This window comes from Rhagoletis zephyria, unplaced genomic scaffold, assembly GCF_001687245.7.
Source record: "Rhagoletis zephyria isolate East Lansing unplaced genomic scaffold, Rhagoletis_zephyria_1.1 Rzeph_scaffold_01180, whole genome shotgun sequence".
NCBI lineage: Eukaryota > Metazoa > Arthropoda > Insecta > Diptera > Tephritidae > Rhagoletis > Rhagoletis zephyria.
Window position 1 is genome coordinate 50,726 of NW_016158264.1, and position 13,955 is coordinate 64,680.

The 13,955-nt window shown below is 35.4% G+C and overlaps 2 protein-coding genes across 8 annotated transcripts in view; one reads left to right on the forward strand and one right to left on the reverse strand.

Moving 5' to 3' along the window:
• LOC108363063 (uncharacterized) overlaps positions 1 to 13,955 on the forward strand; it is an 84,967-nt gene that overhangs the window by 31,200 nt on the left and 39,812 nt on the right. For 3 of the 6 annotated variants that reach the window (XM_017616307.1, XM_017616302.1, XM_017616304.1), the window contains 2 exons: positions 4,038 to 4,070; positions 4,365 to 8,685. In XM_017616307.1, coding sequence (XP_017471796.1) covers positions 4,712 to 8,685 — 3,974 coding nt within the window. In that variant the 5' untranslated portion in view covers positions 4,038 to 4,070; positions 4,365 to 4,711. Of the gene's footprint in view, positions 1 to 4,037; positions 4,071 to 4,143; positions 4,283 to 4,364; positions 8,686 to 13,955 lie in introns of those variants that run through there. The other 3 variants (XM_017616306.1, XM_017616303.1, XM_017616305.1) reach the window with 3 other exon arrangements.
• On the reverse strand, positions 10,181 to 11,539 carry LOC108363064 (uncharacterized). Of its 2 annotated transcripts, none has more exons than XM_017616310.1 (2): positions 11,118 to 11,539; positions 10,181 to 11,053 (listed from the first exon to the last, which is right to left on the reverse strand). In XM_017616310.1, exons 1-2 carry the CDS (start codon positions 11,247 to 11,249, stop codon positions 10,856 to 10,858), a joined length of 330 nt encoding a protein of 109 aa, XP_017471799.1. In that variant the 5' UTR covers positions 11,250 to 11,539; the 3' UTR covers positions 10,181 to 10,855. The 2 variants fall into 2 exon arrangements, with proteins under 2 accessions (XP_017471799.1, XP_017471798.1); XM_017616309.1 differs by having other exon boundaries at positions 10,181 to 10,684; positions 10,785 to 11,539.

A 13,955-nucleotide genomic window follows, 5' to 3' on the forward strand; every position in this document is an offset into this window, starting at 1 on the left:
TTAAATTTAATAACTCGTAAAATCAAATTTAATAACTCATAAAATCATATATCATAAATTGCGATCATATTAAGAATCAGTCATGGACTTTAAGACGGAAATCTAAATTTTGCGTCATATTTATATATGACCTCCATCCTTTCATGTCTTCAGTTATAATACATATTTCCTATAAGAAAAGGAATAACTCCACAAAAAATATTTCCTGTAGATGGGCAGGAGTGGAAACCCGTATTATTATATTTATAAAGTTTGTATCAGAAATAGTAAGGTTATACATACTTAATAAGTACTTATGTATGTATGTACATTAGACTGCATCTCGAAAAAAATGTTGCGGTTTTCCGCCGGGATTACAAAATTTTGTATATTTGAAAACTTCATTCAAAATATATCGGAACAATATTAAGATTTACGTAATTTGCACCGATTTAAAATATCTCAAAAAATTAGGGTTGCCAGAAATCAGTAGGTTATACTTTTTCATGCTAAAAAAATCAGTACTTTTCAGTAAATTTTTATGCAAAGAAAAAATATGAATGTAAGCATCAGATAATCTTTAAAACGCCAGAGTAGTTGTTTTTCACAATATTTTCGTACATAAATAAAATATAGTTCATAAGAAAAGTGTTATTAATTTTGACATGAGTGTGCACTTCATTGTACACTAGGGTGTTCCAAAAATGCATGCGAAGAACTAAAGTCGGCATTTTTATGCTCTCACCCCCTAGGATTGTTCTATACCGAAAAAATAAATCCCAATATAGAATTCTTAAGAATTAATATTTTTCTATCGAAAAACTATGTTTATCTGCAGGAGATTCCCAATAATAATACCCATTTGTTTATTTAACCTCTTTTCTTCGCAACTCTAATTTATAAGTCCGCCAAAAACCCACAAAAACTGCGAAAAATGCAATGGGCGGACCAATAAAAATCGTGAGTATCAAAAAATGGCTAAATAAACAGTTGGGTATTATTATCGAAGTCCCCTGAAGAGAACCAGAGATCGAAAAATATTGATTTTCAAGAATTCTATACCATTTCTACGAAAAAATGTTTTTTCCCATATAAAAATACATGGAAAACTTTGAGCGCTTTGAGCGACCTCTAAATATATTTTAAACTCAAAATAAAAAAAAATTGGTGTACTTTTTTTCGATATAGAACAGGGGGTGAAAGCATTACAAATCCGACTTTACTGTTTTTTGGACCACCCTGTGTACACAGTATCTAATATTTATGACATTTATTAATAGCAATAATGAGATCATTTCCGTCTTCAAAAAAAAAAAAAAATAAAAAATGTTTATTTAGAAGCTGGTATCTCCCTTTGCGCCAGGAAGCAAACTTTATACTTAAGATCCTCCAGTTGCTTCGTTTGAGTTTTGTTATGAAAAAAAATACATATTTTTTTAAACTGTGTAATAGTATCACTATTTATGGACATCATCTATAATTCCTCATGGCTTAAATTAAAATTTTGAACTACGCAAAAACTTTGAAAGAATAAGAATTCGCTAAAAAGAGTATCTAACTCTATGTCTTGTATGCAAAACTCTTTTACAATGTCAGTAAGTGAAAGTGAAAGTTTATTTTCGAGATAACTAGCAACACTCGACAAAAAAATGTTAGCCTTCTTTTTTAGTAATTAAACTTCCATCATATTATCGCAACTGGAACGTAACGACCCGGGGATATGCCCATAAAATGATTGATCTTTTTTTTAAGTACTAATTTCTTGAGCATATCAACCATTATCTGAATCATGTCAACTATAATTAAATTATTTTCTTCTTATTTTTTACAATACAGTTTAAGGAAGTTCCAACGTTTTGTAAAAACCTTAAGAAAATACTAAAGTATATTGTTTGAATAGGAAATTCAGTACAAATCAGTACAAATTTTGAAAAATCAGGACATTACCGTAATGAATAAAATCAGTACAAGAGTGGAATAATCTGTACTGTACTGATAAAATAAGTACGTCTAGCAATCGCACCAAAAATGAAGTTCTTTATGAATAAAAATAGTTTCTTAAAGAATTAAAAAAACTCCTCTCAGATTACAAAATAGCTTAAGCTTAAAAAAAACTGCTTATAACATAGTAAACCGTTTTTAATGGAATCACATAATCAGATTTTTTGACTTTTTTTAAATATTAGTTTAAGAAAACTTAAATAACGGGGCCGGAACTATACCAGCTTAGATGGCAGGTATCAGTACGGTGGCCATCCGTCCTTTATTTTAAAGGACAGTCCTTTATTTTAACCCCCTGTCCTTTATGATTTTTTTTCAAAATAAAGGACGCCTTTTGTCCTTTATTTCTTATACTGTCCTTTAAATCGGCTTTGCATTTTTCAGAGGTAAATTTTTAAACGCAGAATATGAAAAATAAAAATGTCCCTTATAAAATATAATGAAAACTTTCGCCAGTTTGTTTCGCACCCCACTTCAGATTTCTATTTAATCGATAATCTTTGTACAATCTATAAAGCACAGGGAAAGTTCTGCCTAGGATCGTGTTGCACGCTGAGTTTCCAGTTCTACTGAAAGAGAACAATACACCCCCTCCTTCACAGTGGTTCAAAACTGGCATTCATTCATTCCACTTTGCACTTAATTTGATTAATTTTTATTTTTTTTTATGAAAGCTTACAATATTTGCATGAGACCAGTTGAGCCTGATTTCTGAATTTTAATTTGATTATATTAAAATTTTGAGTGCAAAATGTAGAAAAAGTAGCAATTTCGAAGAAAATGTATTCTCCTGTTCCAGTTACTAAATGTTACATAACAAAAACTTGTTGAAAACAATTGTATGGTTCTCCCAAAACAAAAAAATACACAACAAAATTTTTTTTAAATGTCATCAAAAAAATGTTCACCAAAATAAATATTTTTTTTTTGGTTTTTAATAAAAATTGGTAGAAAAATTAAGGCTGCGATGGATTATGAACATTGAATTCCAATTTTGAACCACTATGTGTTGGTTTCGTCGTGCAGTATGAATTATGGTAAACGCATTTTGGTAGCAAAGGATGGCGAAGTCCTTGAACATTTTTCGCTACAGCGGGGGCACTTATTTGTATTTGTTTATTTATCTGCAAAACAATTAAATAATATAATTACCTGGTAAATATTAGATTTAAATTACGATATGGGCAAGGTACTTTTATCATACAAGTTGTATGTGCGTATTCCCAAATCATTTTGAAAAAAATTTCTTTTATTTTACGTTGGTTAATATGGTCACCGTAGGTATCAGTGGAAAGGTTTATTTATCTGCAAAACAACTCATTGACGTCCCAATTATTCAAATATCAACACAACTTAATTCAACTTGAAATTACGCTCGTTCATCTTAGTTTTCTCTTTCATACTTTGAATGAGTTTATTTGTAAATAAATAAAAAGAGTGAGAACATACCTTTCCAAAGATACTTCGTAAGTCTACATCGGTAAAGTTTTGGCTGAGTTATTTAAGTTTTTCTTAAACCTTCACAGAGTTCACAAAGTTCAAAAACAGCATCAATATGATTCCGTAGAATTTTTTTAAATATTTTTATGCCAATTTTTAGGCTTAAATTGTTTCTTATCTGGGGTGAGTTTTATTAAAAAATACTTTTAAAAAACTATTTTTATTTATAAAAAATTAGATTTTTGGAGGTATTTTCAATGCGCAAAAAGAAAGTGAAAATCGAAAACTAAAGAAACTTGCATATATTTGAAAAGTCGCGTACCCACATTGATTTTTTACTAATAATCTAAAACATGTAAATTTTCAAATTATTTTTTTTTATGAAAAAAATATATAAAATAAATGATAAATACTCGTAACTTCTCGCGAAAAAATCAGTAAGACTTAAAGGATTAATATAATTTGAAACTCCTTATTTTTTGTTTGTTTAAAGTTGAAGTAGATATTTATTTACGCGCTCGAAAATCAGTATTACATTTTTTTGATCACAACTGTATGCAAGTGTTGGCATATTTTAGGTACTTTGTTTAATTACATTATTTTCTTCCTTTTTACAGCGAAAATGTCCTACCGAGGTACGAAGCAACCAAGTAAGTACAAATGTAAAATTTAACCAATATAAATATTTACCTGATATGCATTTATATCGTTACCTTAATGCAGAAAGGTCCTATCTCACATCGTCGCTAAAATAAAAAAAGCCGTAACTAACTAAACACCAAAATTCAATTTTTGATTGATGCATTTCATCGAATTGAAAGTCGCCGCATCATTTTATGCCATACAAATTTTCTATATTAAGGTAACGATATGTAACACACAACAGATAACATATAAGATCCTATAAATGAAGTTTTGTATTCTTAAATTAATGGAAATATCAGCCTACCACAACATTAGTAAATAATATACATACATACGCCACCAAAAAACGACAATTTCTTGAAAGACATCTCACATTCGGAAACAACGACCTGTAGATATTCCGAGTTGAAGAAGATAAAAAAATCAGGAATTGCCAAGCTCAGATTTTTCTGTAACCGAAAGATAAAGAACGAAAACTATTAAAAAGCAACCAAGCTAAACACCCAACAAATGCGAATGATCTATAAATAATCATAGCAAGCACCGGCATATAACATAAACAAAGCATAAAATAAACACGCGTCTAAGTGAGTACTTAAATAGCAATCACACTGAGCGACATACCAGCAAAGAAGCGCCTCAAAGTATGTTTAGTTTGCTGCGGCGTTCCACAAAGAAGAAAAAGAAACCGAGTCAGGAGAAAAGTCCCAAAGCAGCGCGCTATTCAGCGGGAGCGCCAGTAGAGCGCGCTACTGGTGATGATAAACCCCATTTAACTGGATCAATTGAGCACTATCGATCATATAATGAGTGGCATCGTCAACGCGAACGAGAACGTGAAAATGAGCAGGAGCGCCAGCGATATGAGCGACGAGCGCGACTACCAATACATGAAAACACTGGTAAAACGTATAGGCGTGCAGAAATAGACGAATTCGATGATTTAAAAGATTTAGAAGAAGACGAAAATGACTACTGTGATGATGATGCGAGAAGTGATGAGACTGGTTTGGTGTCTGCGGGGCTATTTAGGGGCGGCGGTGTGGCAGCAACCAACGAGCGATGTGTCTATTTTAGCGGCAAACGCGTTGATGGCGAGCGCGATCGCGAAGTGGGGTGCAAATTAAATTTAGCAAAAACAACAGCTACCAACAACACAACACTAAGTGATGCGGCAGCCACAGTCGTAGCAAAAGAACAAACAGAATTTAATTTGGAGGGCAGTGCGGCGATAGAAGAGGCTGGGGCAGCCGCCAACAGAGCACAGTCGTCTGCATGGCCTATCGAATCGGCCACTTTGCGTACTAATGATTCCACCCAATATGAATTAGATGTAGACCAAATAAAAAAATTTTCTGCACAGCCAAACACATTAGATTTTCGACACGATGACGGGCTCGAACGCGACGAGGACGTTCGTTTCGCACGACCATCCGCTGTGCGCGGCGGTGTGTATTGCCATGACTCTGACTCGTTGAATTGCTACGGCAGTTCGAACGAAGAAGCTGAATGGCAGGGGCGATTTCCACCGTCTGCCAAGTGCAAAAAATATACTAAAAACGATCGATTTGCCAATCGATCAATAATCGAATCAGATCAGCGCGAATTTGTTCAAGAAAAGTCGAAAAGCACATATGCAAGTAACGCCGCGGGTGCGGAAAATGTCGAAAGGGCCGTCAAAGCGACTAATTTTAATGAAAATAGAATTAGAAATGCCAACGTCAATAGGCAAGGAAGCAACGCATTTTCCACTAATGAGCAGATTGCATTAGCTAGCGACACAGCGAATGCTGCTGCAGTTAACGAAGTGAAGTATCGAAACTTGAATAATACAAATAGAACATCGAAAGTGCAGAAAAATTCCGAAGCGAAACGACAATCGAGACTATCGCTGACATTGGGACTGAATTTAAAGGGTGCGCGAAGTAAAAGTATAACCGACGTCTCAACGGCCAACACAGATTCCAGCAGTGTCACCGGCTATTACAGTGGTTCGAGTAGCTGTTCAGGTCGCGAGCAGAAAAAACGGTCGCAACTCGGCAAAGCATTTAGAAATTCATTCTTGCGCGGACGTTCGCAGAGTAGTGACACAGAAACGCCCTACGAAAACGAATCTATAGCCGCGTTCGAAAATTTTAAACCAGAAAAAAGTGTTAGCGGCGCTGGTAGTAGAGCCTTGAAAAAGAGTAAAGAATTTCTTAGTGATTTATTTATGGCGCGTGGACGTAATCACAATCGTAATCGCAACCCACAAGTACAAACACAAAATACACCCCAAAACCTACAAACACTTGCACGGCAACAGCACCAACAAAAATTGGCACAACTTCAACAACAACAAAAGCAACAACAACAAAAGCAACAACAACAACCGCCAACGAAGGACGGTCGTACGTTCGCACCTGTCAGCTCGTCAACAAACGTCAACAACAATAGTCATCGCCAACATCATCATCCCCCTCAAAACATTCATAATAACAGCTCCCCCCAGGCAGATCCAGTCGTAGTAATGCAAAATGGTCAAAATAATTTGGTTAGTACACACCTTGAAGTGATCTCCGACCCCTTGAGAGCATCCACAAATAGTTATCAAATAACGATGTCTAATAATAGTGCGAAGAATGCCAGCCGAATGGCCGAAGAGGTGGAGCGCCAGCGACGTAGCAATTCAGCGGGAGAACAGCAAACGCTGAAGAGCGCTAAAGTAACTTCAACGTACACCAATTTTCGCTCTCGCTCAGCTGATCCGCAGTGGAGCGTGAGCGAGGCTGGAGCCCAAAGTGAGAATATTGCTATCGAAGAGGAGTCGGCTGATCGGAGGCTGAATGAGGCTATCAGCAGCGAGTGTGGCATTATTCGCGAAGTAAGTGCCGATTTGAACGGTAACGTGAACACGGCAGGCACGGAAAAAAGCAACACGGATCAGACGGATGATTGTAAACGTGAAAGGGGTCCAACGATCAAAGCTAGCGATCAAAACGAAACGAAAAACGTAAATAGAATTGAGTGTGTGGTGAAAACCGAGAATAAAGAAAAAGAGAGTGCGTACGAAAGTGTAAATTATAGTGCCATCACAGCCAATCAGTGCAACGTGGAAGTCACGAAATGTAGTGTTGCAAGTGCGGCACCGCATAGTGCATTCTCCATAGCAACAACAACAACAACTTCGAGCTCATCGGAAAATAGCGGGAATAACGAACGGGAGACAAGTGCGTTACCGGCGTCATTAGAATCTTTTTCGACGTTAGCCTGCCGATCCGCTGAGCATATGGGACAGACGAGTGCCAAGCCAAGCGATACCGCACCCTGCCGCCGTGCCAGTACTCCGCGTGAATTTCGCGAATCTCTTTTACCAGATGCAAGTAATAACGATGCGTGTGAATGTGTTGACGATAAGCAACACGTATTGCCCATTTTGCCGAAAATAACTGTTGTAGATTGCAGCGGTAGTCTAAGTAGTCAAAAAGAGGGCATTGCTGGTAGCCCGGTGGAGCAGGAGGTATTTTACGACTTTGAGAATGAACCACCTACGAAACGGGAGTGCAGTGGCGTAGAAATAAACGCTGTCGATGAACACAACAATCAAGTAACTGATGACATCGAAGAAGATGAGGTTTTCCACAATCAGGAAACACCGGAAAATATTTACCAACCAAAATGGTCATTGCGCTACAATCACACCAAACTTGAGAATGTGCCCGAGCAAGAGGAAAATGACGAGGAGGATGAGGATGAAAATTACGAAGCAGACAGTGCCGCAGACTCAGATTCCGACGACATCGAAGCTGATGCGAATGTTGACATAGCCAAGACCGTTGGCGCTGACAACCTTGACATTGAATTTGAGGGCAGCCAACATTTTGAAAGCCCTGAGAGCAATGCTCTCAAAAGTGCTAATACGAGCGATTCCAATCTGAGCACCAGTTACCCCGACTCGGGTATTAGTGGCATCGACTCTCACTGCTCATCGACATCGTCGCATAGTCGCCGGCATTCAAGTAGCGACAATGAAACGCGTACTGCGCGTGCCATCAAGAGCGGTTCGCCAACAATGCAACAGCACAACGGTCGGCAACAGCAGCATCAGTCACAACCGCCGTCACATCAACGTTTGCCCTTCGTGCGGGATGGCAATTCGACTGATTGCGATGAGACGCTGCTGCAGTATGACGATCTCGAATATGTTGCAGAATTGGATCCCAATGAACGTTTGGTTTGCATTGAGAGCATAAGTTTGCCGGATGTTGTGGTCGAGTCAACGACCGGAGCATCGGGTGCAAATGGTTCCGCGTCTTCCACGGTCGCAGGAGACAATGCCTTTGGGGGTAGTGGCGGCAGTGAGCAGATTATCAACATCAACGGTGCGACGGGCAACAGCATCGGTAATGTGCATTTTATACCAATTCATGTGGAAGGCAGTGACCAAACGACGCCGAAGGTACGCAGTGTTGACGACAGTGTACTCGGTGGTGGCATTAACAAATCATTTGCGCACATGAACGGGATGCACCAGAAGTCAACGATCGAGATAACAGAGGACGGCAGTGAATTGATATATGACAAATTTAATGGACACAACAGCAGAAGTAATGACAACAACGCAACTGTGGAGAAACTGAGGTAAGTCGTTTGAACTTTTTTTAGTTTTGTTATTTGAGACGTAAGTTATTGTCCTAGTGCTAAATATGTCTGAATCAAAGGAGACTTGTGCTGGCAGTTAAAGATTTATAAATATTTCAAAGAGGTGTAGCGCATTTCATCTCCATTTACTGCCAGTGGTTTAAAATTTTAGTGCAACCAATAAAGAGCTTTCATTTACCGTGCGAAAGAGTTTCTAAACAAAAAATATAACAAAGCAAAAACTTTATCACAGGTGGGAATGAGAATTTACGAATTTTTGGCTAAATGCCACAATCTGGGTTAGAAATCTTCGAACCGTCAAGCAGCTGCTTCTCACATGTCTTCAGGTATTTGACAATAAACAAAATTGCATTTACTACTAGCGCACGTACAGTATACAGTGGTGGCAGAAATAATGGAAACGCCTTATTTTGGTTGTTTATACATATTTCTTTTGGTTCTTTAATTTTTAAAATTTGTCTATAAAAGTCTAGCTCATTTCAGACGTTTTACAAAATTTATAAAACTTCTAAAAATTTTCACAACTATTTCACAACTTTTCTTTCAGAATTTTTAGAAAAAAAAAATTTTGACAGAAAAATTTTACTAAAATTTATTTAAACTGCATACCTAAAATTTTTCTGAAAATTTGTTGAATGTACATAATTAACCGACTTCACAAAAAGTAGAAGGTTATCAGTTCGTCGGAATATTACCACGTTAACCGATTTCTATAATCCTTTTCTTAAAGGAAAGGTGTTACTTCACAGGTGGTCCCATAATAATTTGGTTTAAATCCGATCATTTGATCATGAAGAAATTAACGATAACCTTAAATTTTTATATGAGAATTTAAGTCGGTTTTATTTTTTGCTTAAAAATTACTTGTATGCATACAAAGTTTGAAATGTGCATTTGTATGCAGTTTATTAGGTTATTAGTAAGCTCAACGTTTATAAAAAAAAAATTTAACACTAAATAAACAAACGAAATATAGCCAATATTTGTCAAAAAAAAAGTCGTTTCTATTATTTCTGCCACCAGTGTATGTGTACACACATGTGTATCTACATATGTATGCGCATCTATGCACACGCGTATCTGTGAGAAAATAAATGAAATATTAAAAATGTTAGGCAGCACTAAACGATGATTGTCTGAATTCATTGTTTTTGTCACAAACTTATATTCATAAATGTAAATTCGAAAATTGTGTAAACTAATCTGCAGATCTGTTAAAAATTACGTTGAGCAATGCCACCAGCTCAGACGGAATTGGGAAGTACCTCCCCCAGCCGTTGGTTTCTACAATCCGATATTGGAGAATATAATAAAAGCCGCAAAACTGATCCTTTCAGCCAGAATCGCATAGGTGGTTACAGTATCAATCAAGAAGAAGAAGAGGAATTCTGGCTCACTATTTTAAAGCTGTAACTGCCAGCACTGACGTGTGCTCTATATCTCTAGTGACTTTAATTTTGTTACAGTTCACAGTGGTCTTGAAGCAACCATAGCTATGACTAAAATGCCAACCAAAACGGCTTACATAACTGTCTTTGTACATAATCATAGATCAAAATTTCGTTGAAAATAAAATTCCATCTGCTCCTATGCTTAAAATATTATAAAATGTTGATCTAGAACTTTCCAAATCTAGTTATATAATCGCGAAGGTCTATGGTAATATAATTATAACACTTTCTTACGTTATAAGCATAAAATATTTTAACTTAGTTATTCAAGAGATAATATTACATAATTGCATATTTTAATAATTCTTATTGCATAAATTTTATAAATTTACAAAGTCAATATAAAATATTATTTTATATAAATTCATATGTGTTTTGATGAAAATTCAACGACAGTTTTTTTTTTTAATTGATTATATATTTAGGGTCGTCAATCGAATTAACTTTATAATTGAGCCAAAATCTTAAAAATACGCCATGAATGGATTCTCCAGCTTGCTCCGACCACATTCCGAAGCCGTCGTTGCCTAAAAAATGCAGACTATGTTCCAAATGATTTAGAAGCACGTGAATTTTTAATGTTTCCGACATTTCTGTGCTTCGGAAGGCTTTAGCGAGTTTACTTACATGATTTTTTAATTCTGACCCAACTGACAAAGCAGTCAACCCATTGGTGGAGTTTTTTTCACTCAATACATTTAAGGTATGTGCTCTCCCTTGTATAACTTTTGGATGGCTGGTTGCCCGAGCAGTGAGCCAGATATAACAAGAGCATGAACTTGTTCTTGTTTCTTTTGTCGAATCTTCATAGTTAGGCATGTTTGGAAGAGGCCGCGTTGCATTTGGTATATCCATATCTCGGTCACAGAGAACCCTACGACATGTACCACAAATGCCTAATGGGAACTTCGAATTGGTCAATCTAAAATTTTCACTAACGTATTTTTTAATAAGACACACCAATTTTCCGGTTATATTAAATTCTGAAGGTTTTGACGATCCGAATTTAATCTTTCTCCCACAAGGCGCGCACACTTTAAATCTGTTCTCTTCGTGATTACACTTATGTTGCGGATGACTTATAGAAGACATGATGTGCAATCAGATAGCTTACACCAGAAATATTATCATCGAGAAAAATACTATCTGTTTTTCTTTTACACTAATATACAAAACGATAACTTTAGAATACTCTGTTGAACAAGAAATACTAACAATTGCAGTTAAATTTTTTCCAAATTTTCATTTGACAATATTTTAGGCATAGGAGCAGATATGATTTTAATTCCAACTGCATATTGGTGTATGGGTGCCTTCCAAAACAGGTATGCAAGCAGTTTTGGTTGGCATTTTAGTCATACCTATCATTGTTTCAAGACCACTGTGAGTTCCTACATGCTGAATTTTTAGGTTCTGTAGAAAACAGACTAACTGTGTGTTATTTAAGTCCCAAATTTTTTTATTAAACAAAATCTTTTCTTAAACTTCATTTGGTCTGGTAGTTTTGTGAATATTTTTATCCCGATAAAACTCTCTTCTATGTCAGATGAATTGTCATGAAGGCTTAATCCAGGCTATTGAACTAACAGGCCAACAGTATACCTAAATTATTTGTAATCCATTCATTCAGGAAACAACGAATGACCCCGAAAAGGCCAGCGATAATCGCTTACATTTTTTTTTTGGCTTACGAGAGATTAAATTTAAATTATACCCATTGCCAAATGTAAGTTTAAATCCCTTTTTTGTTTGTTATTTTTGTTGTCTAGACGAGTATTCAACAATTTCATTGGGCTTGAGCCGAGTTTTATTAAAAATTTTGTAGGAAAACTAAAATATAAAAATAAAAAAAAATATTGCCGAACTTTTGAGGTGACCTAGTACAGGTCGTAGAGGTGGCCGAGTAATTTATGAAACTATGTTCAAAATTTTTCTAACACCTTCAAATTCTCAACTCAGACTTCTTCCAAAAATTTTTTGACCTTGAATAAATTTTTTCAGATGTGGCATCGATTCACATTTAATTTGTAATTGCGTTCCCAAAATGCGTAAACATTTTCCGCTCAATTCGAATTATTATAAGCTTACTACTATTATTGAACTAACTTCATTCGGCTAAAAATATTTTTCTTTAAATTTCGTTTAAATCTCTTTAAAAACAAAAATAATCAAAACGCCATATATACCAACTGACAAAAAAAAAGTAGATGGCCTTTTTGAGCAAAAATAATTTTTACTTTTTATGAAAAGCGCAATATCATCTTTGTTTTTTTTATTATTAAAAAACAGCAGATCAAACGAGCATAACACATAGCATCGAATAGATATATTATTATTTGCTACCCTGTATCAGCTGTCAAATTTTTATAAAAATGATGTCCAAGACCACCCGGTCTATCGGAAGTAGCTCTTCAACTTTTAAATTACCTTCGAACTTCCAATCGTCCTGGACTGCTGAAATTATTTAAAATTAATTTATTGGAAAACGAAAAGGTTTGAATTACTAAGTCGAATATGCTCTATCTTTTCATCGTATTACCGACTTTCGGGTTCGACCGGTAATAAGACCAAAAGATAGAGCATCCCCGACTTGGTGATTAATATTTTTTCGTTTTCCTATAACAACTTTTCCTTCCATTTTAGAAGCCCAGGGCGAGTTGAAATTCGATCAATTTTATAGGGGGTGGACGGAATTTAATACATAATAAGTATTTGAAGTACAAATACGAAACACTTTTGCGTAAAGTATATATACAAACACAAAACACGTATTTTGAAAATATAAATACGGTTTTTTTTAGTGTCACACCCTTCTATCGGCAGAAAAAAGGCTACAGCATTTTCATTGCATTTATTACAATCAGTGGAGTTCCTGATGTTGAAATCAAGCATCTTTAAAATTTTAGCTTAAAATTGTTTTGAAATTAAAAAAATGCATGCATGCATGCAGAATACCGGTCTCAGCCAACAAATTTTTAATTTTTGAAATTTTTTGAAGTTATTTTTAATCTTAATAACTTAGAAAAGTTCAAATTAAACGGCCAAAATATTCTTCTTGCCACAACGACCGAATCTAGTGTAATAGGACTAGTGTGTCACCAAGTAAAAAATATATTATTTACATTGAGAGACTAGAGAAACTAAAATTTCATTTTTACAATTTTTATTGGCAAACTCGAAATTCATTCTAAAATTCTTATATATATACATGAAGAGGGTAATATATACATACATATGTGCTTAAGGAATACCGTGTAAAAATCTCTCACTGCAATATTTAATTACTTTTAAATAATTAGGGAGTTCACAAGGTGTTGTATACTGTCGTACTGTTGCCTGCCATAAACTTTAAACGGCTAAAACTATATTTAAGGAATTCGCAAGCTAACATAAACGTTTTATTATGAAATTTCACACAATTAAAAAATAGTTGGTGGTGATTTCAAGTCCTCTAGACATTTATTTAGCCGTTAAAAACTTTACAGCATACAACAATACGACAAGTACGACACCTTGTGAACCACCCAAATATAACTCTTAAGTTAAGGTGTGCAAATTAACGTGTTAGTTGACTGCGTATGGTACCACGTGGCGTATACGTTACATAAGCAACTACGGGTATACATATGAGCGTGATCGGTTATTTTCACTTGTTATACCCGAGCGCACTTGTGCACAAGGGTATATTAATTTTGTTCACATAACGGTTGTTTGTAACAGCCAAAACGAATCGAGATAGATATAGACAAATGTATACATAAATGATCAGGATGAAAAAAGAAATCGATTAAGCCATGT

Bases quoted from the DNA above. Each gene is read 5' to 3' on its own strand.
- LOC108363064 (XM_017616309.1), bottom strand. From the start codon at position 11,249: ATGTCTTCTATAAGTCATCCGCAACATAAGTGTAATCACGAAGAGAAC. The intron at 10,685-10,784 runs GTAAGTAAACTC...TGCATTTTTTAG, and splicing joins GGTCAGAATTAAAAAATCAT to GCAACGACGGCTTCGGAATG.